The sequence below is a fragment of the Ptychodera flava genome, chromosome 4 (assembly GCF_041260155.1).
Source record: "Ptychodera flava strain L36383 chromosome 4, AS_Pfla_20210202, whole genome shotgun sequence".
In the NCBI taxonomy this organism is placed as follows: Eukaryota; Metazoa; Hemichordata; class Enteropneusta; family Ptychoderidae; genus Ptychodera; species Ptychodera flava.
The window spans coordinates 5,476,091-5,502,768 of NC_091931.1; the positions used below are offsets into that span (position 1 = coordinate 5,476,091).

The 26,678-nt window shown below is 36.7% G+C and overlaps 2 protein-coding genes across 2 annotated transcripts; both read left to right on the forward strand.

Annotated features, from left to right (window-relative positions):
* Positions 1-22,809, forward strand: LOC139130782 (coadhesin-like). The gene is made up of 7 exons (XM_070696573.1): positions 1-428; positions 2,319-2,439; positions 5,748-5,921; positions 6,187-6,312; positions 9,353-9,493; positions 9,829-10,326; positions 22,637-22,809. Exons 1-7 carry the CDS (start codon positions 96-98, stop codon positions 22,807-22,809), a joined length of 1,566 nt encoding a protein of 521 aa, XP_070552674.1. The 5' UTR covers positions 1-95.
* On the forward strand, positions 22,736-26,398 carry LOC139130785 (uncharacterized). The gene is made up of 4 exons (XM_070696577.1): positions 22,736-23,211; positions 23,547-23,807; positions 24,460-24,791; positions 25,275-26,398. Exons 1-4 carry the CDS (start codon positions 22,911-22,913, stop codon positions 25,413-25,415), a joined length of 1,035 nt encoding a protein of 344 aa, XP_070552678.1. The 5' UTR covers positions 22,736-22,910; the 3' UTR covers positions 25,416-26,398.
* The last annotated feature ends 280 nt before the right edge of the window (positions 26,399-26,678 follow it).

Below are 26,678 nucleotides of genomic sequence, written 5' to 3' on the forward strand. Positions count from 1 at the left end.
TAATCTTACGAATAAGATCAGAAAAACTTGATCACGTAGTCGTGATGCGGTCAGTGAAAAACTGGTTTTCTTTTCACCAGGAAAACTAAAAGAAGATGGCGAAGAAGCTAACAGTTGTCACATTTCTAGCCGTCATTGGCGTGGCTTTTTGCGAAGTTACAAGAACCGGCTCGAGTCGCTATGCCTTCATAGAGTTGCCGCGTTTTGAGGACTGTGGTATGGATGTCACGTACTCGCCTTTCAAGACCACGGGAACTGGTAGCCACGCTGCCTGTGCTATGAGATGTCTTTCAGACACTCTCTGCAAGTCAACCGAGTATGATGTTTGGAACAAAACCTGTAATCTTTACAGCGTTAGTATTTTAGACAAGTTGGAAGAAAAGTTTGGATTCACGTACGCCGACTTGACAGACTCTAACCCCAACGTGGTATGTGTTCATAGTCATTGATGTTTATCAATTTCATTCACTTAAACTTTATCATCCCTTGATAGCCAGGCTGAAAAAAAACCTTGTATTCCTCTGCATTCATACTTTATTTCAATTTCCTTGACAGGTTTTCATACGTACAGCTCCTACCGTCCTACCATGACGTGGACTCTAACTTGAAATAATCAGTTTTTATAATTTGAAGTACATCGTTTGTCTATTCCCCATGAATCGTTTTCAATTGGATCAGCCAGACGTTTTTTACCAGACGTTTTTAATCATGTAAGTCAGCATACACCGTTACATGTAACCACGGTCCCTCAACGGGACAGTGATGTTACACCGTCATATGGTGATCAAACCATAAGGCTGGCTACAGCGACGTCTATATACCTATATGCCCCATCAAATCAAACTATAGTGACTTCTAACTGCGTCATTTGTCGGCCATTTTCTTTATCGATCTACAAAGTCCGAATACAAGAACATTCCGTGTTCAGGCGGTGATAAGTTAAAAGCATCATTACTGTAAAATCTTACAGTGTTGAGAATACAAATAATTGTTACTATAATAATTGATGTGTGTACCAATCACAATTATCAGCACACATCAGTTTTCAAAATTAAACGCTAGGCAAGTTCGGTACTTCGCAATTTTAAGTAGTCTGCACCTTACAGTACCATAATTATTTACCCAACTGACGGTAGTTCTAGAAAATTTAATAGGTTTAATATTGATAGCACAAAATTTACCCGAAGAAACTTGAGAATACCTCAAGTTTGTACAATTACAATTACAATTCAATGTCTTCTACCAAACAGTCTTATACCTAACTCACACTTGAACATTTCTTCATAATAATCCCACATTCGAAAGAAATGTACATGTGTTTTGTACGATTTCAGGATTACATAAGTAACTAGGTCACCAAGACAACGAATCTTCCAAACCATAGTGAGGAAATCTCATTTTAAAAGTGGATTTTGTACACTCGTGTTCAACGATAAATTAGATATGGACTCTAAATAGAAAGAGCTTTGTCGAGTTGAATTTCTTAGTGCTAACACTCAGTGAAAATTAGAGAGTACGATGCAGCTAGTAAATTCAACACAGCAAAAATATTTGATGGTACAACATACTTCGAAATGAAAGACTGACACTTTTGCTCAAACTTTCCTCAAGCAAGCTTTCAACTATTCTCTTTTATAGTCAAGAAGGTGGAAGGGTGTCAACTTGCAAATTTTGGTACTAGAGAAACAAATTACTCGATATTTACTGATATTTGAAACTCAAAATGTCCGCCATCCCTGTGTTATCTCGAGGGACGGGGGAGTCACAAAACTGTGAGGTGGACGAAAACTTTATCTACCCAATGAGCTTCAAATGGGCCTCCATAAATGGTATAGGCCACTTTAAAATTTGTAAAAGTTTTGAGAGTCCGAATATCTGTCCCCGAGGCACATTCTACCTTAAACCAAGGTAAGAGTCATTGCAATGCGACAACTTTACGGTTTTCTTGTGTTTATCATGGTATAGCTCATGCGACATGAAAATGACTGAACGTGACTGCTAATGTGTCATAACTTATTTGAGAATTAACATGCCCAAAGCCGAATTAATGCTGAGAGATTCGGACAAATACACAAAACATACACGGAAACAAAATTATAAGAAAAAAAAAAACAAAAATTTACACCAAAGGAATAATTTAGTTCGGAGAACAACATTACACGAAAAAGTAAGAACTGAAAGCCTTGCGCCTCGTATCGATTGCAAACCGGATGAATAGATAAAATGTTTCTTCACTTTTACTTTAACATCCCACTTATCTCAGAAGTCTGTACCGATAATGTTTTTCACAGAAAGGCTTTATACTTTTTGCTTCACAGGGCATTATCCACCCATGTCAGACTGATCCTTGCAACGTGGGTCAGATCTGCTCCGAAAAATGTGGGCCTTACGGTTATCTGTGCGAGTGTCCTGAAGGAATGACAGGAGATAATTGCAATGGTAAGTTGTGACGATCTAACAAACATCTGTCAACACAACGAGGACCATCTCCATGTAACCTTACCCTTTCCGAAATTGCTGGTTATGAATAGTGTTATTAAAATCAGGTGTACAGATGGCGACATTCCACCATTGTTTGTTCTTTGCTATCATAGCCACAGCGACAAAGGAAAACAGCAAAGAGCAAGCAAAGGTGGAAATGTGTTACAGTATCTCTGTAATGAGCGACTTCATGCCCGTCGGATACTTTGGACAACTGAATCTTTTTATTCCAAAATCCAGGTCACTAATAACACCTGGTCACATGATATATGACAAACAGCTATTGATCAGCAATCATGACAACTCCCTGATTGTCGAAGTGTTTCATATAAAGTGATCACACCAAACGATATTACAAATTGGTAATTCAGTATGAATTATTCACACCAAACAATATTACAAATTAGTGATTCAGCATAAATTAGTGCGAAAATGCAAAACTTCGCTGTTTTTTTCTCAACATCAAACAACATATGCATTTAGCCTAAATAGACACATTTGAACACAGTATGTTGGTATACACAGCACAAACATTCAGTTCCGTTCATCAACGTCAATCATATCCATATCTGACCGGTTTTTAACAAGTTTTCCATATGACGTTCGCATTTCTTCTCTTTGCTTGGTTCCTTGTGATGGAGATAAACGTTTCTTTGGTGATGGTGTAGATTTCATCCCAGATGGCGATGAGATTGATGTTGGCATGGATACAACCTCTGTGACGGCGACATTACAGGCTTGAAGGATTTCCCGTCATCCATTGGTTCAGCAGGGACGATCGGTTTTTCCTTTGTTTTCAACAGGTGTTATCTATAGCGTCGAAATGACTGACTGTTTGGGAAGTAACAGTGTATGATCTCGGAGACTCTGTTTTAGCTGCCACGATGGCAAGCTCCAATTTCCTTTCTCACTTTATTCTAACAGAATCATCTGGTCTGGGTGTTGGTAACAATTTTGCGTTTCGATCGTTTATCTTATTTATACCACTTCAGGTCATGTGACCTATTGTTCTTGCCATCCATTTATCCCTGAAAATGCGACTGACACCTATTGTTCTTATGCAAAATAAGTAATCAGTCATACTTTTATTCATATGTAAATAAGTAATCACCACACTTTAATGAAAGAAAATCATTATCATATCAATAAAAGTGTAGTGATTACTTATTTAAATATGAAACAAAGTATGACTGATTACTAATTTGCAAAAGAACAATAGGTCATGTCGAGATGTCTAAAGCATTCAAACACATTCAATAACAAAATGAAGACAATTTGTTCAACTGATATATTATAGCATCACATTTTATAATTCAATTTTAACTTCTTTGGACCATGCTCAATGTAAGCAACATGATTTGTTGATGAAGACTGTCCATCTTTAGATTCGGCGTCTTCTTGGGTTGGACCAATCTTGTCTGTTTTGTTACATTGTTTTTGTCGTAACTTGAGAAACTGGTTTACTTACAGATTCCTCTGATTTAGATGGAGGTGGTAGTAATATATTCGACACATGCTTTTGTTGTGCAGTAGACATACATTTTAGGCGCGTAAACCGTCATCTGATCTGTGACCTGTTTGTTCTTTGATAAGCTGCTCATCGAATCCCTGATGGTACAGAGATGTTGCCGCATTCACCTGAAATTATCAAACACAAGACATATGTGTCAAATATCATGGAAATAAGTACAGCCTTTTTGTAACGTTTGTGGAATAGTCGAAAAAAATTCTGTGATACTGCCGCACACACAACAAATTGTTTTGGTCAATGAATTTAATTTTATAACTTTACAGAATTCGTTTTGTGTATAAATATTTTAGTAAAAGAATAAATTACCTTGCCAGAATATCCAGTGTGCTGGCAGTCTGGCCAAGCCATCTTGCACATTTGCTTTGTGTAAAGACGTATATTTTCTGGCAGGAGAACTTGATTATCCGTTGGCAAGGGTCATCGATAGTACAATCCCGTCCGGTGTTATCATCGCCAAGTACTTTTTTTATAAGTTGAAGTACACATCGTGGATTTTATGCGCTCCATAGTAGCGGCTGCACTTATAGGGTAGTTTGCCCGTGTAAAATCCACTTTGGTTGTTTTTACATGGCCGTCCATGGAACTCTAGGAAGTCTCTTGGGTCATCAGATCAGACAAGTTTACAAGGTCCATCCTGATCAGTCGAAAACACGAAAATGGTATTGAAAGCTGATGCATCCACGAGGCAATCACATGCATCTACAGATTGAATTCCTTCTCGCTAGCCAATAGCCAACAAGATAGAGTAAGGCAAGCCATTTTATTTAACCAATCAGACTAAAATAGTTTCCTTCTACACAGGTGCATTATACCACTCTGTAGCCCTTATTCAAATGCAGAATTGCAGTTGACCAGAGCCCTTGTCCTACTTGTCTGGGATAGGTCATTCTCCCAAACTCGCATGCCAGGTGCATAATGACCTCTGTGAACCTTTCGACGTACAATGGGTCACTCCATTCCATTGTGGGTATTCAAGTCAAAAGTAGACGATTTATGACAGTAATATTCGAATTTTAGAGAAGATTGGCCTGTTTTTCGTGGTATAAGTCGTTAATCGCACCTCGTAGGTGAGCTGTTACAGTTGTAATCACCACACTTATGGTCAGGAACTTGTAAACATCACTCGGCCTTCGGCCTCGTGATGTTTACAAGTTCCTGACCATAAGTGTGGTGATTACAACTGTAACAGCACACCTACTCGTGCAATTAACTATACGTATTTGTGTCAATTTGAGCTTCTCACTCACATTGGTATTACAACCGGTTTTAGCAGTTTCTCATTCGTGGGTAGTTTTGTTTTTAGTCGCCGATTTATCAGTATTTGATTTGGTGAATAATTCAATCCAACGACGGGTGTATTTCTGTATTCATGTCCTCCAGGGCTGTCTTCAGTACATGTATTTTCTTTACCGTGCCAATGGCCGTCTCCACCATTCCATTTGACTGCCGATATCCCGGGCTGGAAATACACGAAATAGTGTATTTAATACATGTAAATTCCCATTCATGTGCGAACCTCTTGAGTTTATGTCTTGAGTAATGCGGACCGTTATCTGAAACAACTTCATCCGGTATACCATATGATATCTGGTGAAGCAGGACTTTATTAGTAACTGTGTGATAGTTTCATTGCTTGTAATATTATTCGAAAGTACTCCTAACTCTATCCACTTTGAGTAGTTAGTCAACTAGCATCAGATTTCGTGCAACGTCATGTCTTGATTCTCTTCCACAGACGTTGCCCCTGTCAATGGCAAATACACTGAATGGTACGATTTCAGCGAGTGTTCGGCAACCTGTGTGATAACAGCCTACAGGAACTGTACCAATCCAGCACCGCTAGCGGGCGGTAAGGAATGCTCCGGCGTCAATACCAAATACGAAGAATGTGGTGCAGAGGATTGTTCAGGTGAGAAAAGATAGTCTTAGATTCGTTCTGCGACAAAATATATCCCTTGAAGGACACACTCGACTATCATCGATAGTCCTTCCGAAATAAATGCAGAAAGCTAGTTTGATTTATATCGGTCTTAAAATTGAAAGTTTAGTGTCAAAACTACAAATAGATATTTTCCCCATAATTTTCTCCACACTCTTTGAAACAATCAATAAAATTTGCTTCATATGTGTACAATATAATTAGAATCACAGTGCATTCATTATTATTTTGGTAGTGTATCCCTACTTGGGATGTTTTACTCCGGCGTCGTTCGGCGCTGATACTGGACCAATTACCGATTCTTCGAATGACTTGGACGCATGCGCAAGTTACTGCGCTGCCAATGGATACAGAATTTTCGGTAAGTTTGCTTTTCACTCTTTTCACCTGTCATATTAAATGTGTGAATTAAATGCTTAGGCCATTGCAAGTCTGAAACTATAGCAGTGAAATTAAAACACATAATGAATACGTATTCTTGCAAATGCCAAATTGTTTATGCTGTTAAAAACCGCGCATAAAAGTAGTTGAATTGGGAACAGCGGGCGTGTCGAGCGGAGGGTACACTTGGTTCAAGTCTGTGATTTGTGAATGTTCGAGTCGAGTGGGATGAAGGTGATGAGAGGGGTGTACGCGAAACGGGGGAGTTTATTCGACAGAACATGAGAAAGTATAACTCACAACTGCGCAGACTCAAAGGTAAAGCGTCCGATCACCAGGAAAACCTGTGAGCTGCCAAATTTCAAATGGTTTGTATGAAATGGGAGAGACACAAGAGAAAGTGTTGCAAATGATTTTATTTTTTTAAAATTCACCGATTTGAACCAAGTCTCGGCAGAGGGAGGGAATGTGTTTGATGTACCAATCGCAGACGCTTGTTTGCTCCTATTGCGCTCTGCGCCGTGTATATGCCGTAAGACATCTGGTGTGTATATACTATACAGGGCGCAAAACGGAATTGGAGAAAGCATGCGACCTTGGCACAGGTCGAGTAGGCATTATTTGTGATGATTTTTTCCTATTATTATCATAACAAATGATTATGAATATTAATAAATTATTAATATGAATGTTACAGAATATTAAAACTTTTTTTACAAACAATGTCGTCTTCTTTGTGTAAATACCGTCTGGAAACCCCATTATGATTATTAATAAATTACGATTATGATAAATAAAATCATATTTTACACATTGTAATCTGCTTATGTGAACAGCCCTCTGGAAACCCTTATATAGTTTCACAATCTATGCCAAAATGTACAAGTGACACCATTGCCCAGGTTCAGTCTACGGCGAGAGTTACCATTGCCCAGGTTCAGTCTACGGCTCGCCGTAACTCTCGCCGTAGACTGAACCTGGGCAATGGTGTCACTTGTACATTTTGGCATAGATTGTGAAACTATATAAGGGTTTCCAGAGGGCTGTTCACATAAGCAGATTACAATGTGTAAAATATGATTTTATTTATCATAATCGTAACTTATTAATAATCATAATTATCACAACAATGGGGTTTCCAGACGGTATTTACACAAAGAAGACGACATTGTTTGTAAAAAAAGTTTTAATATTCTGTAACATTCATATTAATAATTTATTAATATTCATAATCATTTGTTATGATAATAATAGGAAAAAATCATCACAAATAATGCCTACTCGACCTGTGACTGTGGTACCAGCGCCCGACATGAATCCGGCGGTTGTCAACCCAGGGACTCTGCCAAGACTGTGCGTACAGCGCCCATCTCCACCCCAAGACTGTGCGTACAGCCCCCCCCCCCGGCTCAAAGTACGACAAATGTGTAGTTTTATATTAGTGATTATTTGAAATTGTGATGGTACGATGTCGTTGGGGAAATTTTTCACGAATATTTTTGACAATGCCGTCTTGAATTTGACATACGGTATAGTATTATAACTTAATAATATGTCAAAGTGGCATAAGCTTATACTATAGAGCCAGGCGTTGGCACCCACAGGATAGTTGGGAAACCACGCTTGTTTAAAACACCTCTTATCTTGGAATTTTCGACAAAAAAAGATACCCTATAAATATAGGAGAACATTATACAATCAACCCATCCCTTTAAATTGCAAAATCTAGGAGAGGAAGAGATAAATTTCAAAATACAGTTACAGCCACGTCAATGTTGTATGGAGCAATGATGTTGTGGTAACATTGTAGTCTAATGTTGTATGGAGCAATGAGGTTGTGTTAACATATCAGTGTAGTCTAATGTTGTATGGAGCAATGAGGTTGTGTTAACATTGTAGTCTAATGTTGTATGGAGCAATGAGGTTGTGTTAACATTGTAGTCTAATGTTGTATGGAGCAATGAGGTTGTGGTAACATATCAGTGTAGTCTAATGTTGTATGGAGCAATGAGGTTGTGTTAACATATCAGTGTAGTCTAATGTTGTATGGAGCAATGAGGTTGTGGTAACATATCAGTGTAGTCTAATGTTGTATGGAGCAATGATGTGGTAACATTGTAGTCTAATGTTGTATGGAGCAATGAGGTTGTATTAACATTGTAGTCTAATGTTGTATGGAGCAATGAGGTTGTGGTAACATATCAGTGTAGTCTAATGTTGTATGGAGCAATGAGGTTGTGTTAACATTGTAGTCTAATGTTGTATGGAGCAATGAGGTTGTGGTAACATATCAGTGTAGTCTAATGTTGTATGGAGCAATGAGGTTGTGTTAACATTGTAGTCTAATGTTGTATGGAGCAATGAGGTTGTGTTAACATATCAGTGTAGTCTAATGTTGTATGGAGCAATGAGGTTGTGTTAACATATCAGTGTAGTCTAATGTTGTATGGAGCAATGAGGTTGTGTTAACATATCAGTGTAGTCTAATGTTGTATGGAGCAATGAGGTTGTGTTAACATATCAGTGTAGTCTAATGTTGTATGGAGCAATGAGGTTGTGTTAACATATCAGTGTAGTCTAATGTTGTATGGAGCAATGAGGTTGTGTTAACATATCAGTGTAGTCTAATGTTGTATGGAGCAATGAGGTTGTGTTAACATATCAGTGTAGTCTGATGTTGTCGAGTCTAGTCTATAAACAGCTTACTTATTGTCTGAAGCAATGTGAAAATTTGTGGAAAAATAGTGTTCATTATGACACGATTTTTTAAAATGACTGTACCTCTAAGAAACTGATTTACTGGGTTTTAAAGGGGTAGGCCTACTTCATGGACCAGCTGTTGGAAGAAAGAACCCCTTTTTCTTGTTTTCATGGACCTCGATCATGAACAAAAAACATTTCGGTGATTTTGGAACACGCATCCTTACCGATTTCATTAAAATCACCACCGGATCTTAGTGTCCACTTTTCTGTTTGACCAACCTCTGATTCAAACAAGGACGATTATTTGCTTTTCACAGCTACTAAAAAGAAGGGCTGCTTTTGCAAACGTAATTGGGAACCCACAAACGGCCATGATGCAACCAAGTGTACCGCCAAGTGTCCTGGTGACAATTCACAGACGTGTGGGGGCAGCACCTACGCATCGATTTATTCCACAGGTGAGACAACTTGGTAATCATACTGCAGTGCCGCCAAATTAAAGAAATATATTGATAAATAGAGAGAACCTGACAAATGTCAACCAAGGCGAGAAGATGTACTTTGGTATCCTTTGTCTTCTTGCAAAATGATGGAACTGAGTTTGTTCGAAGGGCGGCAATAAATGATTGAATACAAGCTTCCTGTTGTGTAAAAGTAACATATTAGGGCCTACACATTTATATCTCTGTATACCCTACGCTGGTTTATACTAGGATTACAAAAATGATAAATGGTAAATTGCACAGATCCTTGAAGGCATTATCTTCGTATGATTTGCATTATTCATTTTTAGGCGGACCATACAGAGGTTGTTTTGATGGTTCCATGGATGCAAATGCCGTTGAAGTCGGCGCTTCCATGGATTGGTCACCAACGACACTAGCTCAGACAACCACTGCCCTACCAACCACGGCTGATTCCACAACATTAGTGACAACGGCAGCACCAACTGATGACAGCTTCGCTGCCAATGGCACGGTAAAGACAACCTTAGGACAGACAACTGCATCCCACACTACAATCATCACAACAGTAGACCCGACTACCATCAATCCGACAGCTAGCCCGCCATCAATGACAGTTGACGAGTGTCGATATGCCTGCGGATATCGTGGTTTCATCTATGCATCCCTGTCACAGGGAAGCACCTGTACATGTCACAATCTTTTAACTGGTCTGACGTTGGATAAAAGTGAAAGTAGCTGTAACATAGACTGTACAGGAGGTGACTCTGGTGGCGCTATTTGCGGTGGTGCTGCGGCATACTCTGTATTTGAAACTGAAATTTACGGTAAGTTGTCAGTTAAAGGGACAAAGTTACTCTTTTTAAACATTTTGTGATACAAAGAAAACCCTGAATACTTGTATAAAGTCACTATGAGTGCAAAATAACTGACAAAGTGTCAAAAATTACCCCTTTGATGAATGCAAACAGATACAATTGTGACCTCAGGACAAAAATCTTGACTGAAAACGATAAAAGTATTCCACAATTATTTTCAGTCAATTTTTCTTTTCTTTACTCGTTTTTCTAAGAGAAGTAAAAATTGCCAAAATGTATTAAGGAAAAGCTGCTATCCTTACTCATATGAAAGGCACCGCGAATTAAGATTTAATTAAGAAAGTTTGCTTGCGGTCCAAGCCTTTGTAACAGTATAATATTCAGCCATGTAAGGTGACAGATGTACATTAACTTGATTTAAGTACAGACAGTAAAATTTTTCACTGTCAGCGAATATTTAATTTTGTCAGGGTGCGAGCATAGTTGAGGTTGTGCATAGTTGATCAGTATTTCGTCAGACAAACTACTTTTCATGTCAAACAAAATTCAAAAAAAAATTCAAAAAGCAACTTTGTCCCTTCAAATGAAGGTGGTGCTACTGACCCATTTGCTCACCTTGCAATACCTTTGTAATAAATTTTCAAAATATTGAGGAAAATTGTTTAACTGGCCTGACCGTACAATTTTAGACTGATCTGACGGGTATAGTGATACAGCATATACGACCATCCATTCCAGACACCTGGTACCAACCCTTAGTAGTAGTGATTCAGGATCGTTCTGCTAAATGTTGTCAATAATTAAGGTCCGACGGACCTCGTAATACCGTACTTTATCTTGAAAGGAAATAATTATTGGATCAGCTTTGATGTCCTATTGACACATCCACCTTGAATTATCATTGAGACCCTAGCACTATTAAAGTATGCTGTGTTTTGCCGAGACTGAAAGATTCAGCTGTGTATAGCTGGCGGAGACCTATACACGACCAATCGGAATTTCGCAGTCTGATTTGCCATATCCTACGAAAAAATCTGCAAAGTTAAACTCATGTAGATCTGAACAGAAATCGTCACATCTGTTTATAGTAAATTATAGTTGTACTCAAAAAGGTCAATTCAGCGTGATATTTCAAAATGAAATCACACCATCATGCATGAACATAATTGTATTATTACATGTAAATGTGATGAAGAGCTGAACTGTGAGTCGATTCCCAAGTTAAACCAAAAACAGACGTGAATCTCGTAAAGTTGTGACAGTACAATGAATCCTCGAACTTTTCATGAAGTCATGATCAATTTTGTGTAAAATTCTTTGCGAAAACAATACCATGACATCTCCATTTGCCGAGGGCTTTAGAATGAGTCAAAACGAGTGACAGATCAGTGAAGTATTATAAAAACTTCAGTGACAAAACTGTCCCCGAGACGCATTCTACCCCATGTAAACTAATACCTTAGTAGAAAACGGTTACCCCTCCGTCCTTCGGCGTTCATATTCTCTAGTTTTGCGGAATATGTTCCTATGACTGTCTTTTCTTTTGGAGATTATGACCATTTTTATTTGATTTGATTTGATTTTTCACTGAAAGGGAACTAAGAGAAATAATGACTGCAACTGAATGACACGACATGTAGTCTGTTATATTAAAAGTAATTTATTGATCACTAGAGAGTCTACGTCTTAACATAAGTCTAACCCCTCTCATGGATCGTTTTCAATTTTCAAATATAAATAAAACAAACACAAAAAATACACAAAAGAAATACAGGCAATAGAAATAAATAAAATCAAAGCATATTTTGTCGTCACTTCTTCCATTTTTTGTTTTAGCATTTTGTTTTCACGGTCAAGTTGTTCTTGCATGTCACAGATAACGTCATCTTGGTAAAGCAGCATAGCCAGTTCTTCCTTGTTTCTTTGATTCGGAACTTCCGTGACCTCTTCTTCGTTCTTGACTTTCTCCATCTCCACGATTTCTTCGTGGACGCCTTTCTTCTCCTCCAGAGTAACACTGTAAGCCATGAAAAAAACATCCTTTATATATCTAACGTGTGCAACGAAATACGGCAATGTGTAGCTTGGAGCTATCCAGTAGGACATTACACGGTTCGACATTGCTATTTCAGACACAAAGCCTATAGACTGTGGATGGGTGCATGGAAGCACTTACTTTCACATCACAATGCAAGTAGTTTTGCTACCTACCTATCGCTGGATGAAACTTTTTTCACCGGCGCTTGCAACAATTGTGTGAAAATCAGCCACACTGTGACGATCATGATCGGTTTCAGAATGAGAATGTTTTACGATAAACAAGCGAGTAAGCAGAGTGTACGCGTTGTAACACAAACTTTCTGAACAGAGCAGAAGAGAACCAACCTAATCGTGGTGACGTCATAATGAACATCACGTGATTAGGTTTCGGGCTTCTGCTACGGAAAGGGAATAACGTCACGTATCGGGCAAAGATCGCGAGACTCAGGCCTCACTGTGAAAACTCCTTGTGGGTAACTTTCAAGGAAAATTAATAAGCACGCACATACCCGTGTTCACGGAAAATGATTGTTTTTCCATCACCAGCTTAGTTCGTAAAATAAAAAAAAAGCGGTATTTCAAAATTATTGTTAAAATTGGTTATGATAAAGGCATGCGTAAACAGTGAAATGCCGACAGAAAACGTTACTAGGCCTAAGTGATCAGCTGCAGCATGGATTGGATTCACTTTTTCTTACCTCTTTTATTCTTGAAATGAAATGTTGATTGCAAATATGTCTACCATAAAAATATATGAATTTTATAATAATTTCAGTGTCTGAAAAACTGTCCCCGAGGCGCATTCTACGTATAGTAACTAATGCCTTTGTAGAAAACGGTTACCCCTCCGTCCTTCGGCGTTCATATTCTCTAGTTTTGCGGAATATGTTCCTATGACTGTCTTTTCTTTTGGAGATTATGACCATTTTTATTTGATTTGATTTGATTTTTCACTGAAAGGGAAGTAAGAGAAATAATGACTGCAACTGAATGACACGACATGCGTAGTCTGTTATATTAAAAGTAATTTATCGATCACTAGAGAGTCTACGTCTTAACATCATGAGTCTAACCCCTCTCATGGATCGTTTTCAATTTTCAAATATAAATAAATCAAACACAAAAAATACACAAAAGAAATACAGGCAATAGAAATTAATAAAATCAAAGCATATTTTGTCGTTACTTCTTCCATCTTATGTATCAGCTTTTTGTTTTCACGTTCATGTTCTTTTCGCTTGTCACAGATAACGTCATCTGGGGCAAGCAGCATAGCCAAGAATTCTCCCAGCTTGCTTCTTTGATTCGGAACTTCAATTACGTCTTCTTCGATCTTAGCTTTCATCATCTCCACGATTTCTTCGCGGACGCCTCTCTTCTCCTTGAGAGCATGGCTTCTTACCTCCATGTTGAGAGTAACCCTGTAAGCCATGAAAAAGCATCCTTTATATATCTAACGTGTGCAACGAAATACGGCAATGTGTAGCTTGGAGCTATCCAGTAGGACATTACACGGTTCGACATTGCTATTTCAGACACAAAGCCTATAGTCTATAGGACTGTGGATGGGTGCATGGGAGCACTTACTTCACATCACTCTGCAAGTAGTTTTTCTACCTACCTATCGCTGGATGAAACTTTTTTCACCGGCGTTGGAAACAATTGTGTGAAAATCAGCCACACTGTGACGATCATGATCGGTTTCAGAATGAGAATGTTTTACGAGAAACAAGCGAGTAAGCAGAGTGTACGCGTTGTACCACAAACTTTCTGAACAGAGCAGAAGAGAACCAACCTAATAGTGGTGACGTCATAATGAACATCACGTGATTAGGTACCGCGCTTCTGCCACGGAATGGGAATAACGTCACGTATCGGGCAAAGATCGCGAGACTCAGGCCTCACTGTAGTAATTCTTGTGGGTAACTCTCAGGCATAAACATGCGCGTTCCGTGTCAACAGCTTAGCATGCTTAGAGACTGGTCAGTTTCTTCGTCCTGGGGTGAGGGGGGGGGGGGGGGGGGAGGGGCAGTGAATATTTTTTTCAACGTCAAAAAAGTGGCCGACACCATTAAAATTATACCTATTCCGACTTTCGAAAGCAGGGTGACTCCGCGGCAAAGGTAAAACAAAAAGTGCAATATAAAGTCAATCTCTCTCTCTCTCTCTCTCTCTCTCTCTCTCTCTCTCTCTCTCTCTCTCTCTCTATATATATATATATATATATAAGCGTATTTTAAACATTCAATCATTCTGTGTTTTGGTGAAATTAGGGATTTCAAGGTTTCAATTTTAAAGTTTTAATACAGTATTTTGAATGAGCTGTGAATATATTTCACACTTTCTATACATAACCAGATGTCTTGAACTGTTGCACAGAAATAGTTGTCAATCACTAATATCAAACAAAGAACAGCAGTAAATCATAAACTTCATTTGTTATTAGATGTTGGCAGTCATCCAATCACTTCTCCTGAGAAGCCATGGAAAGCCATTTTATAGGTTGTAGCCAAATCTGATGTGCACAGTGTCTGAGAAGACCTTTTCTTCTAACGTTCAAACCTAAAAGCACAGCTAATAATGACAAAAACTGCCTTTTGTTGACTATCATTTTATTATAAAAAACACCTTTAGTCCAGTCAATTAGGGTTTAACGTAGGACTAATTGCAACAGAAATTATTTCTTCACCATGACCTTTGGAAAGGTCTCACTAATGACATATTAAAAGTATAGAAAAATATAAGGGGTGCAAATTGGTTAAATTTGCATATATTCAAATTAGCTATATATCGCCTTTAAAATGACTGCTATACTCACATTTTGGGCATGTAAACTGAATTCAAGTGACTTTTTTCATTGCAACACAATTTAGTAAGGTTCAATAAGTTATTTTCTAAATGTCTTGAACAATAAAGAATATGCAAATTAAGTAATTTGCATATATTCACAGTTTTTCATGTTAAGTTCATATTTAAGTTCATATTTAAACATTTTTTTTTCTCTATGAAATTGTTCAGGTTTTGCAAGAATTACCTAAAACAAAAGAGGTTGACCTAATTTGCATATTTTAATACAAAATGCCTAATTTGCATAATTGACACAAACGGTCTTCTGTATACAATAAGCCTACAATAGCTTCCATTGACATTTTTGGTTATTCAGAAATGCAATGAATAAAGAGAAGAGTTTCAGAGAATTACTGTTTAAATAAAAGAATCTAAATTCTTTCTTTGGATATTCTTCTTTTTTTACGACGATAAGGTTATTCATAAAAAATCATTGGACGTGCTCAAGGTTTTGACATCAATTGTCATTTTAAATCATTTTCTCCTACAACATGTTCGATAGCAGTAAAATTTTTGAAGGAATATTTTATGCTTTTGGTCATTATCTTCAATGACGATGGAAATATTCAGTTACTAATAAATGGATCACCACACTTAACAGTTGTGCCTGTGAATCATCCTTCTCATTATTAAACTATCATAAGTATAAATACGAACATCATTTGAATCACCATGATGGTAGTGGTGATGACAATTATTATGATGGTCATTATCATATCAAAATTTCTTCCTCTTCCTCTCTGTTTACATCTTCCTATAGGTGGTTCATTTGTTTACAGCCAGATCCTTTCGTTGACAACAGAAAGTCTAGATTTTGCTTTCTGTCGGGGTTATTCATGCTGCTGCAGTTCATTGTAGAACTCATAAGTATGGGGAAGGATAACTCAATGAAAAGATGTGAAGCATAGGATGATATAATTGTTCTGCGTATCATATCAGATCTTAGATGTGCAAGTATCACTCATTGGGCTGTTATGTAATGGACTTCCCATTTGCAGATTATTAAACTTTTGTATTATTACCAATAAGATCGATCACTCAAGGAATTGAGAATCTGGCCAATCTGAGGTGAGACTTCCATAAGGTTCAAAATACAGGATAACCAATTTTATGATAATTTGATGTCAAAATTTGGTATCTAATTGACAAACTCGTTACGGCAGCTTCTGTGATGCAAATCCCTTCACATCTTGGTTTTCTTGTTTCACGGTCATGAAAATTTGAAAGAGCAGCTACACCATGTAACATTATGAAAAGTATCTAGATTTGCTTTAACCAGTGATTTAGATTATCATGATTCAGTCAACAGATTTTTTCAGTTTTTCCTCAAATGCTATGACTGTGTACGGTAAGATTTAACAGGAAATCTCTCTCTTCAGTCCACTATATGACTTTATATTAATTTTCAATTGTTGTCTTCAAGAAATTTCAAAATTTTGAGAAATGCAGTGTCCTTTGACGATTGTAATGTCTTTCAGCTGATAAAGGAACAGCTTTCCTAATCCATATTTCATGATAATTGGCAGTATAGTATAACAATTGTACCTCTATATCATCATGATCATTATAATTTATTTATCATTATTATCATAAATTTCTGTATGTGGCATGAACAGGCAAGTTGCACACAGTCAAAAGTATTTACCAGTGACCACACAACCTGGTCTTTAATTACATTTTATCCACACTTAATCTATATTAGTAATACGGGTAAGGGTGAAAATAAAAGAAAATAGAGCTGAAACACAAATTTTCTTCAGCCTCCCTTAGTACAAAGTGTTGGTTATTTGGCCAAGCATTTTGGTATGCATTAAGAAAATCCAAATCTTCCAGTAAGTTCCCAATGTTATTGACATTATGCAAATTCTCTAGATAATTGAAACGAACTATACGAATCAATCATTGTTTATTTTTACAGGGCTTTTCATTCTGTAGGCCCTATTAGTATATAATCATTAAAATGAGTTAAAATACACAGAAATAAATAACCATGTCAATTTCTTTGTACTGAGCAAAATGTTCATTCAAGTTATAAAATAGACATCTTTCGATAGGAAGAATTTAAATTATTAAATAACTTAAACAAGTAGAGTCTCTTATGTAACTTCTCATTTTACTGATAACATAATTAATTAAAATAAGTTGACGTCAATTTGAAAAATTAAAGAAAATTATTTAAATGATCATCATATATGATTTATGCACATGAGGAATCGCTCAAAATTAGGTAAAATATATTTAGCAATGTTAGTAAAAACTTCCAATCTCTCTTTACGATATTGTAAAACCTTTCAAGTTTCAATTATTACATTTAGTACAGTGTAGGCATTTCCTATAAAATCTTTTAAAATTAGTCCTTTGCACAATGTAGATTGTATTAGGCTTTGAATATACCATTCTTGGACTTTGGTATTTAAGGTGAAGAAATAATTCATGTTCCAATTAGAAAAAGGAAGTGACATGGTTGACTTATTGGACAAATGCAAATAAGAATTTTTTTATCGCTGTAAGATATATTTGAAAACATTCCCTGAACTAAAAACAAGAAAATGGTGTTACGTAGTCATTACAATGTCAGCTTATCTCTTCAATCACTTTCGTAAATAGATTATCAGCACCAGGTTTGTATAGCATCTATGACCCATTTAGCATTTGGATAAATTAGCTGTCTTATGCACAACTTCATTAAATGCACTTTTTGCGACCCCTGGGATCGCCTTCGTTCTAGTCTGTAAGAGAATGACTGAGGTGTAAGAGCCTTTTGTTTTCCATTGAAATTGTAATCTTGTGGGTAAATTTTCTGATGAGAAAATCTGGTGCCAACACAGGCCTTTAAACTTGCGATATGTAACTTCCATGACCCTACTAAAATTTAGTTCTAATGATCTCCGTTGTTTTTTAACATTATATATAGTCATTTACTTTAGGTCAAAAAAGGGAAGAATAAAGTGGTAGGAGGGGCACATTGCAGTTATGTAAAATGAGGAATCTTAAATGATTTTATGCATTGCCTAGAAACACAAAAAGTACATTAAATAATGAAATTGCTTGAATTAAATATCAATTTGCTGAATATATTTTTAAGAAATCTATTAACAGCAACGATTTTGTTCCCTTTTCTAAGTTTTATATTTATTCAAATTATGCACTGTCTCCCCACTTAACAGTCATTTTGTTTGTCATTCTATACATTCAATACAGAGTGGAAACAAAAACTACTTGTTGTATAGATTAAACATAATTTTTAAGTGAAATGCAGTGGTAGCCATACTTGATTTAGGCAAATTAGGAATATTTCTCGGGCGATAAAATGTATTCAAAAATATTGCCTGGACAAAAATTAAGATAAATGCATACATTACTTGAACATAATGTCGCATTTTTCTCAATTCAATATGCATATTTCTTTTATCAGTGAATGTATTGCTCCCATATTCCGTTTATATCTATACAAATAAGGTAATGTTATAAATCTTAGATTGTATTGGACTTTTAGTATGTCATTCTAGGACCTCTCTAAAATACACAAAGAAAATTTAATTCTATTGCAGTCAGAAGTAGCTTATATAGTTATTAATTAGGGACATACAAAGAAAAACGAAGTGTTGTGGCGGCCATATTGGATTTATGCAAATAACGAATATTTCTATGACGACAAAATATTTTAATCAACATTGCCTGAACCAAAAACAAGGCAAATAAGCCCAAAACCCGCATATATCATGTTTAGCCAAATATTTTTAGTAGCAACATTCTATCAGCACCTAGTTTGTAACCATAATCTTTTTACATATATGCAAATTAGGCATTGTTTACATGTCTAGATTGTACAAGGCTTTTAGTATGTCATTGTAGGGCTTCTCTGAAATACACAGTGGATAAATAATTCTAATTGCTGTCAGAAGTAGCATAAAAATAGTTATTAATTGGGAAAAATACAAAGAAAAGTGAAGGTTGTGGCGGCCATATTGGATTTATGCAAATTAGGAATATTGCTATGAAGACTAGATATTTCCATTAACATTACCTAAACCAAAACAAGACAAATAAGCCAAAAACTTGCATAACATATCATGTTTAGCCATTTATTTTTAGCAGAAACATTCTATCAGCACTTAGTTTGTACCCATAATCTTTTTACATCTATGCAAATTAGGCACTGTTTACAATTCTAGATTGTACTAGGCTTTTAGTATATTATTCTAGGACTTATTTAAAATACAATGTGAAAAAATTATTCTATTGCTGTCAGTAGTAGCTTAAAAATAGTTATTAATTCGAGAAAAACTAAGAAAAGTGAAGTGTTGTTGTGGCCATATTGGATTTATGCAAATGAGGAATATTTGTATGACGACAAAATATTTTCAACAACATTGCCTAGACCAAAAAGGAGGCAAATAAGCCAAAAAAAAACAGATCAAAAGCATGTTTAGCCACATATTTTAAGTAGAAACCGTCTATAAGCGACAATTTTATACCCATGAGCCCCTTTACATTTATGCAAATTAGGCACTGTTGCACCCCTTAGATTTTATTATACTTTTAGTATGTTATTTCTAGGACCTTTCCTAAATGCATGGTGAAGAAATAATTTCTGTTGCAATTAGTCCTAGGTTTACCCCTTTTTTGGCTTAGATTGACTGGACTACTTTTACTTGAAAACCTGTGACCAAAAGAAATAGCTGCATCAATGAGAATGAATAAAATCTTGTCATTTTTCTCTTTCTAAAATATGTCACCGTATCAAATGTATGCGAAATACTAGTGCATGTTGCTTTCTATAATGAATTCTCATAGAGAAAACACAAAGTATTAGAAACCGCCATGCTTTTCATATAAACTGCAGACTTTCAATTTGCAAACATCCAGATATCTCTGAAATATATCTCTGATATATTAAAGTACCATTCCCGAGGGGCACTGGAAAATATTAAACATGCAGATATTTCCTATATAAAGGTCTGATACATTAAACTTACGCACCTGAAGGGCACACTGAAAAATGCAACTGAAAGATGAAAGTTGTGGCTGGCACAATGTATTTTAGGCATGTATGAGCCCGTGTTGAAATTCAAAAAACACACTGTAGCTCTGCATGGCAGGGCTGTGTGTTGGCGTTATATGGCCTGCCACCACTGCGGTGGGAGGCCGTATAACGCCGGTAACACACAGCCCTGCCATGCAGAGCTAAAACACACTGATGCCCCAATTGGGCATTTCAAAAACATGATGACCCCATCACCAAAGTCAAAAAAGTGTGCCCCCCCAATCCACTGCCCCCCCCCCTCCGGCGCGAAGAAACTGACTAATCCCTTAATCCGTGAAATCAGGAAGAAAGCACTATTTACACAATCATTATTGAAATCACATACCACAAAGGCACCCATATACAGGGAAATGCCGACAGGAAACTTCACTTTTTTGAAGGCATCAGCTGCAGCATGGATCGGGTTCACCACTCTCTCTGAATACTCAGCCTTTCTAGTGACTCAGAAAGGTTGAGTATTCAGAGGCAATGATGGACACACATGAGTACTTTCTCCTCATGGTGTGTGGATGCATCCTGGGCTATAGATGGGATTTTCTTCAAATGAAGTTTGCATTGCCCAAATTATGCAAATGAGCTTAAAAATGTGAAAACTGTAAAAAATTACTAACTCAAGAAATGCTGTTTTGATTGCTTTGGAAATTTGAATGCAAGTACCTTTGATGGACCTTATACAGTGTTATGTACATTGTGAAGACATCTTGAATTTTGTATTTTTGCTGAATTTTTTGGTGATTTTCCTCATTTTAAATTAAAATTCTTCTCTGAAACCGCTGGCCCTATTGCTCGCAAATTTAGGTTGGATGTTTGCAAGGGTATGTTACCTTTCTAATTTGTTGAAATTACATCAAAATAAGCAAAATTACCATTTTGGGGCAATTTTTGTCAATTTTGATCAAGAAATCTTAAAAATTTTTTTCCTTTAAAACCGCTGGACAGACAACTTTTATATTTTTATACAGATGCCTAGGGATGACAATAGTTGGATATGTGGAAATTGTCCTGAAATATGCAAATTTGTATTTTTAAGACAATTTTGTCATTTTTGGTCAAGAAAACTTGTTCTCAAAAACTTCTTGTCTGATAGCTTTATAATTTGGTGTAAAAGTCCTGAGGGATGTTCTTAGATAAATCTTCTGCTCAACTCAAAGTGTTGGGAAACCTCCAAATTTGTATATTTTAGGTAATTTTCTCAGTCTGTGACCTTAAATGACCTATTCCAACCAAGAATATGTTGTGAGACAATGTTGAAGGCTGTGAACATAATTTTGTCATATTTGGTATCAATTTGTAGTAAAATTTGATCCAGAAAACAAAGCTGAGGGTAATTTTTTCATTGTGGACCAATTTTTGCAACTTTTCCATGTAAGACACAAAAGAACTGATAAGAAATTTGGATCCAGGATAATTCCAGATGTCATAATCACCCCTACAGTGGAAGGCATTTCACTAGATAGATAGATAGATAGATAGATATACTTTATTGTCCATAAAAACATGGAAAGTTGTCTTTAAACATCAGGGCCGCTATAAAAACACCAAATACGGACAACACCATACAAAACAATACAATAGTTACAGACAAACACAACACTATATTAAAAGTTCCTACTTAAAATGGTGTTTGCTCTGGTTCTCCGGATGGATACTATCTGTAACTAAAATAATCGCAATCATACCAGTCCATAATCCAATAACACTAGGTCAGAATTCGTAAAACAATAGTTGTAAACAAAGACACAAAACAGCACAGAACAGACAGTAAATAGACGGTACACAAACAAAGTCAAATTCATGAAAGAAAGATATATGGACCTCTGGCCAAAAGACCAAGAAGTGATGTCAGGTAATTTAAGTGCTGTTTACACTTGAATGATAGCATTAATTAAAAAATACCCAAGGTTGTAAATAGTTCACATATTTTAACATTTCCTGCCATCTGGCCATTGTAGCTCTTTATATAAACATGGTCAATACCAAGGGATGGAACATTTGATATCCGGGGATCTAGAAGATTGATGAGGTAGAATTATTTTTTTTACCTGATCCTTTGTACATTATTTTTTCCCCACTCTCCCACCTTTTCTTTCTGTCAAGTCTTCTTTGGCTGATTATTTTAGGACATTATGTTTGTAGGATCTGCTTGTCCCATTGCTATAGAAGTTGATATGCATATTCCTAAAGTTGACTTCCAGTACCTAACTTGCAGACCTTAATTGCTTTTGTCATTCTTGTTTTTCTGGTTTAAATATTTTTTGAATGGACCAATTCAAACCAAATGTGAACACACTGTCCTTGATGGTATTTTTAAGTTAATCTCATGAAAGTATTATGTTTCAAAACAGCCTCAATATTTCCCCTGTATTGCTTTCCCTGTTGTGCTAGATATGACTGAATGGACGCCATGGTTTGATACTGATGACCCTGATGATGACGGCTGGGATACTGAGCTTGTCTCAGATCACCAGTCAGATTTCCCTTGGATCTGTGCATCACCATTGACATCCAATGCCAAACACAGTCTGGAGTGCCCCACTATGAAACCAACCAAACCCTGAGTGAAGAGTGCACCTTAGATGGCGGTATCTCCTGTAGCAATGTACAGCTTGGTGTATGGCTTAATATAACATACAATGTAACTACCTATGAAATCGTGCACATGAACACCACCAAGAATGAGACCTCTTTGGTCTGTAACCTTGTTCCTGTGACATTCACAAGCCCACCACCGTCTAATGTCACCAACGCTCCGACACAGCCAACCAACACCACGATGTCAGCAAACACCACAGAGAGTACAGCTACCACAGCCCAACCAATGGTTTTAGAGTGTATCAATGTCACCGGTGAGGTTGTCGTCAGTGTACCTGTTAACACTAGCAACATAGAAGGCCGTTATTACACTATCAATATTCCAGGCTCATGTGAAGATTATGAAGTTCGGTATCAATGCCAACGAGGTATGGTGATAAAAAATAACTTTTCAAGCATTTCTCACAAATATTACAGTAAAACCAAGCAATCAAGATTGCCAGTGCTCCTTTTTGGTTTATACGGCGACAAAAAGCTTTGTACTGTAGAGAGTCCCTGTAAACTACACTGTATATTACACAAAACCTACCGTTTAATCTTTCAGCTGCTTCACATTGCTCTATGAATAAATCATATCACTTATTAGCCAAATGCAATTTGCACTGTAAATGGATGGCTCTTGAAGTTTGAAGTTTGTGGTTTATTCATGATAGTATTGATATAATCAGTTGGTATCTAATCTTGTCTCTCTCTCATTTTACAGAGATTGGAAATTATCTAGGATGCTTTGATGACACTGAAGTCTCTTCAACATCCAATACCAATCTGCCAAATCTGACTCCTGATGATTGCAAATATTACTGTTCAGCTGGTGGTTATCGCTTGGCTGCCATTCAGTCCTCCTCCAACCTGTGTTCATGTTCCAATTCACTGTCATCATTGCCAATACAATACGACCAGTGTTCTCTGACTTGTTCTTCATTGCCATGTGGTGGTACCACAGCCAAGTCTGTCTACTTAACAGGTATGGCATTATATAATCTCTGAGATTTACAATGAAATGTGGAGAATTTCTTTCTTCATTTCCGGTGCCTTCTCCTCTGTTAATGAAAGCCTTTGAGACAAGTCTTGAATCTGCAAGACATGTACAAGAATGAGACCTCATACAATTATATATGCAATCTTAGATTTAGGAAAGGGCTGTTATTACACTATCAATATTCCAGGCTCCTTTCTTTGAGAAACCTTCCCGAATCACTTTCTTATAAACTAAGTAAAACATAATCAGAATCCCTTGTGATCAGCCTGTCATAGAGGCTATTCAGCATATACCTTATCACAAAGAACTATGGTGTAATGTGTAATAATGTAAGCTTTTTACAGGTAGAGTGAGTGAAATTCAACCCAAGTGAGATGACATGTCAAGGAAGACTAAAAATCAGTGTAAACCAACTGTGAAAAGTGAACACACTTTCATAACAAATGTACTTCTATAAGTGATGCGGATTGTGTATGGTATTAAGTAGATAGAGTTTATGGAACATTATTTTTATCTGTTGAATGTATTTTTGATTTCCACCTGAACTTCTCTTTATTACTCTGATGAGAGACGTAAGTCTCAGATTGGTATGACCATCGAACTTTCTTAAAAAAACTACCACCCTTTTAATTTGCAGAATGCAACATGAACTTTGGCTTATCAACCAATCAGATGGATGGTACTAAACTCCATAACAACGATGGTAGTGATGACTATGGGACTTGGTACACCACCATGACAGGCGGTGATGTCACACTCTTCAATTACACCAATGCTGGTTCACAAATGGATCTCGTTTTGAGGATCGACTTAGAGAGTGAGAAGACAGTCAGCTTGATACAGACAGATGGCATGTACGTCAACGTTGAAGAGCTTCATGGAGGCGTCAATAGTTTCTATGTTGGTTATCAACATGACGCTGATCATGATATAGAGTTCTATATGGACCATGGGTCATCAGCAGCCACTGTAAGTACACAGCAATGTAGTCTGAGCCCGATGGATGCTGACTTTGAGGGCGCTGTGGGTGCTCTATAGATGTACGCTGTAGCATTTGCGTATCTTAACATTATCCAAATGATAGGTGTAAATTACTACCAAATAGTGTTTTTTCATATCATTAGTGAAACATTCAACATGCCATACAATTTAAGGGCCAGGAGTTTTTGTTCAGGTAACCAAATCATGAAATAACCACTTTGAAAGCCTTCCTGCTGACCCTGTTGAAGTTTTTTTTATTGAATCCATCACCAAACTGGCAAATGCCCAATTACAGGATGAAGTATCCTAAGCAGCAGACATGGAGAACCTTGTCTGTGAAAGCAGTGAGAATATTGAGAAATCTTCTGTTTGTGATCTCGCTGAAAATGTTTTTAGAAGCTTTGAGTGTACTGAGAATGCAGTGGAACACTGCTGTATTATGTCCTAAAGATTTTTTCCCATTCTTTACAGCTGTTTACAGTGTCAGACCTGACCAGTGCAGTGGACCACAAACTGAACAGATTGATAACTGCACGATTTCTCTACATTTACGTCCTGACTTACGAATACTTCCCAGGATTGAAGGTGGAACTGAAAGGATGTGCAGATTAAATCAATGACAGACTAGAGATTTGTGAAAGTTGTACATTTGAATCCAACAAATACTTCTAGCATTGTGAGCCTTTTTGCTTGAAAGTTAGCAACACCTACAACCACAGCAGACAAGTCTTAATTGTTCATCATTACCTTGGAGAATAGCTCAGTCAGTTCAGTAGTTTTAATTCAGTCAAGACGTAAACTTTTAAAAATGCTATTTAAAATAAAAAAGTTACACACACATTAACAAATACTTGTGCAAAGACAAACATTTGATGAAAGGTGGAACTTGCATTCTGTGAAATTATGAAGCTGCAAGTATGGTCCATAGACAACTAGATCACGACCCAAATGTGTTTTATCATTGCCAACTGATTATTTGTTTTACATCAATGTGGATTACAGTATGATAGATCAAAAGTGATGTAGATGGACGTGTGATCTATTCTTTGAGATTGTCCACTTTATACTTTTGATATTGCATATTTGGTAGAATTAGTTTCAATAGCAACAGGTCAAAGTGTGAAGATTATCTGTTTCAGTGAACTTTTCAAAAACATGTATCCTTTCCCTTAATTACACTTTCAAACTAGTAAATTTGATTAGGTTGGTGCAATAAGTGACATTATTGACAAATCCCCAGTTGTATTTGTAATTATAAGATATAAATTTTATCCTGAGAAATTGAAGTTTTTTACTTAGATTACAGGGAAGTACGAGTTTCTTCATGCATTTGTTGCACTTTTTCACAAAGCTGCAATTACTAGGCACAGTGCATGATCATTTTCAAAATGCTAGTTTTTTTAAACAGTGCATTTATGCACATCAAAGTCTTCTAGACTACATATGTACAAACTATCTATTCCTTATGTCACATACACATCAAGTGTCAATAATCATCAAAATTGGCTTCACGTACATGTGCAGAATAGTTGTGTACTGATTCTCAGAGTTACTCAGAACTTTACGAGTGCATGCAATAAACTCCATAAACAATACATTTGATTTTGTTTCATGACCAATGACAATCAGGCAGACTTTTAGTCTTGTCTTCCAGTGCTGTAATGAAGTCGGTACACTGCCTTCAATAATTTTGTTCGGGCAAAACCATTATGTACATGAATAATTCAATGAGCTATGCATCGATATGCAGCAAACTGAACTGGGACACATAGGATGGGAAAACTTTTGGTATCTACTCTACATTACTATCAGTACAGAGTTAATATCAAATGTAACTTGAGATACTACTAATAAGTTGTAAATCCCAAACAGAAT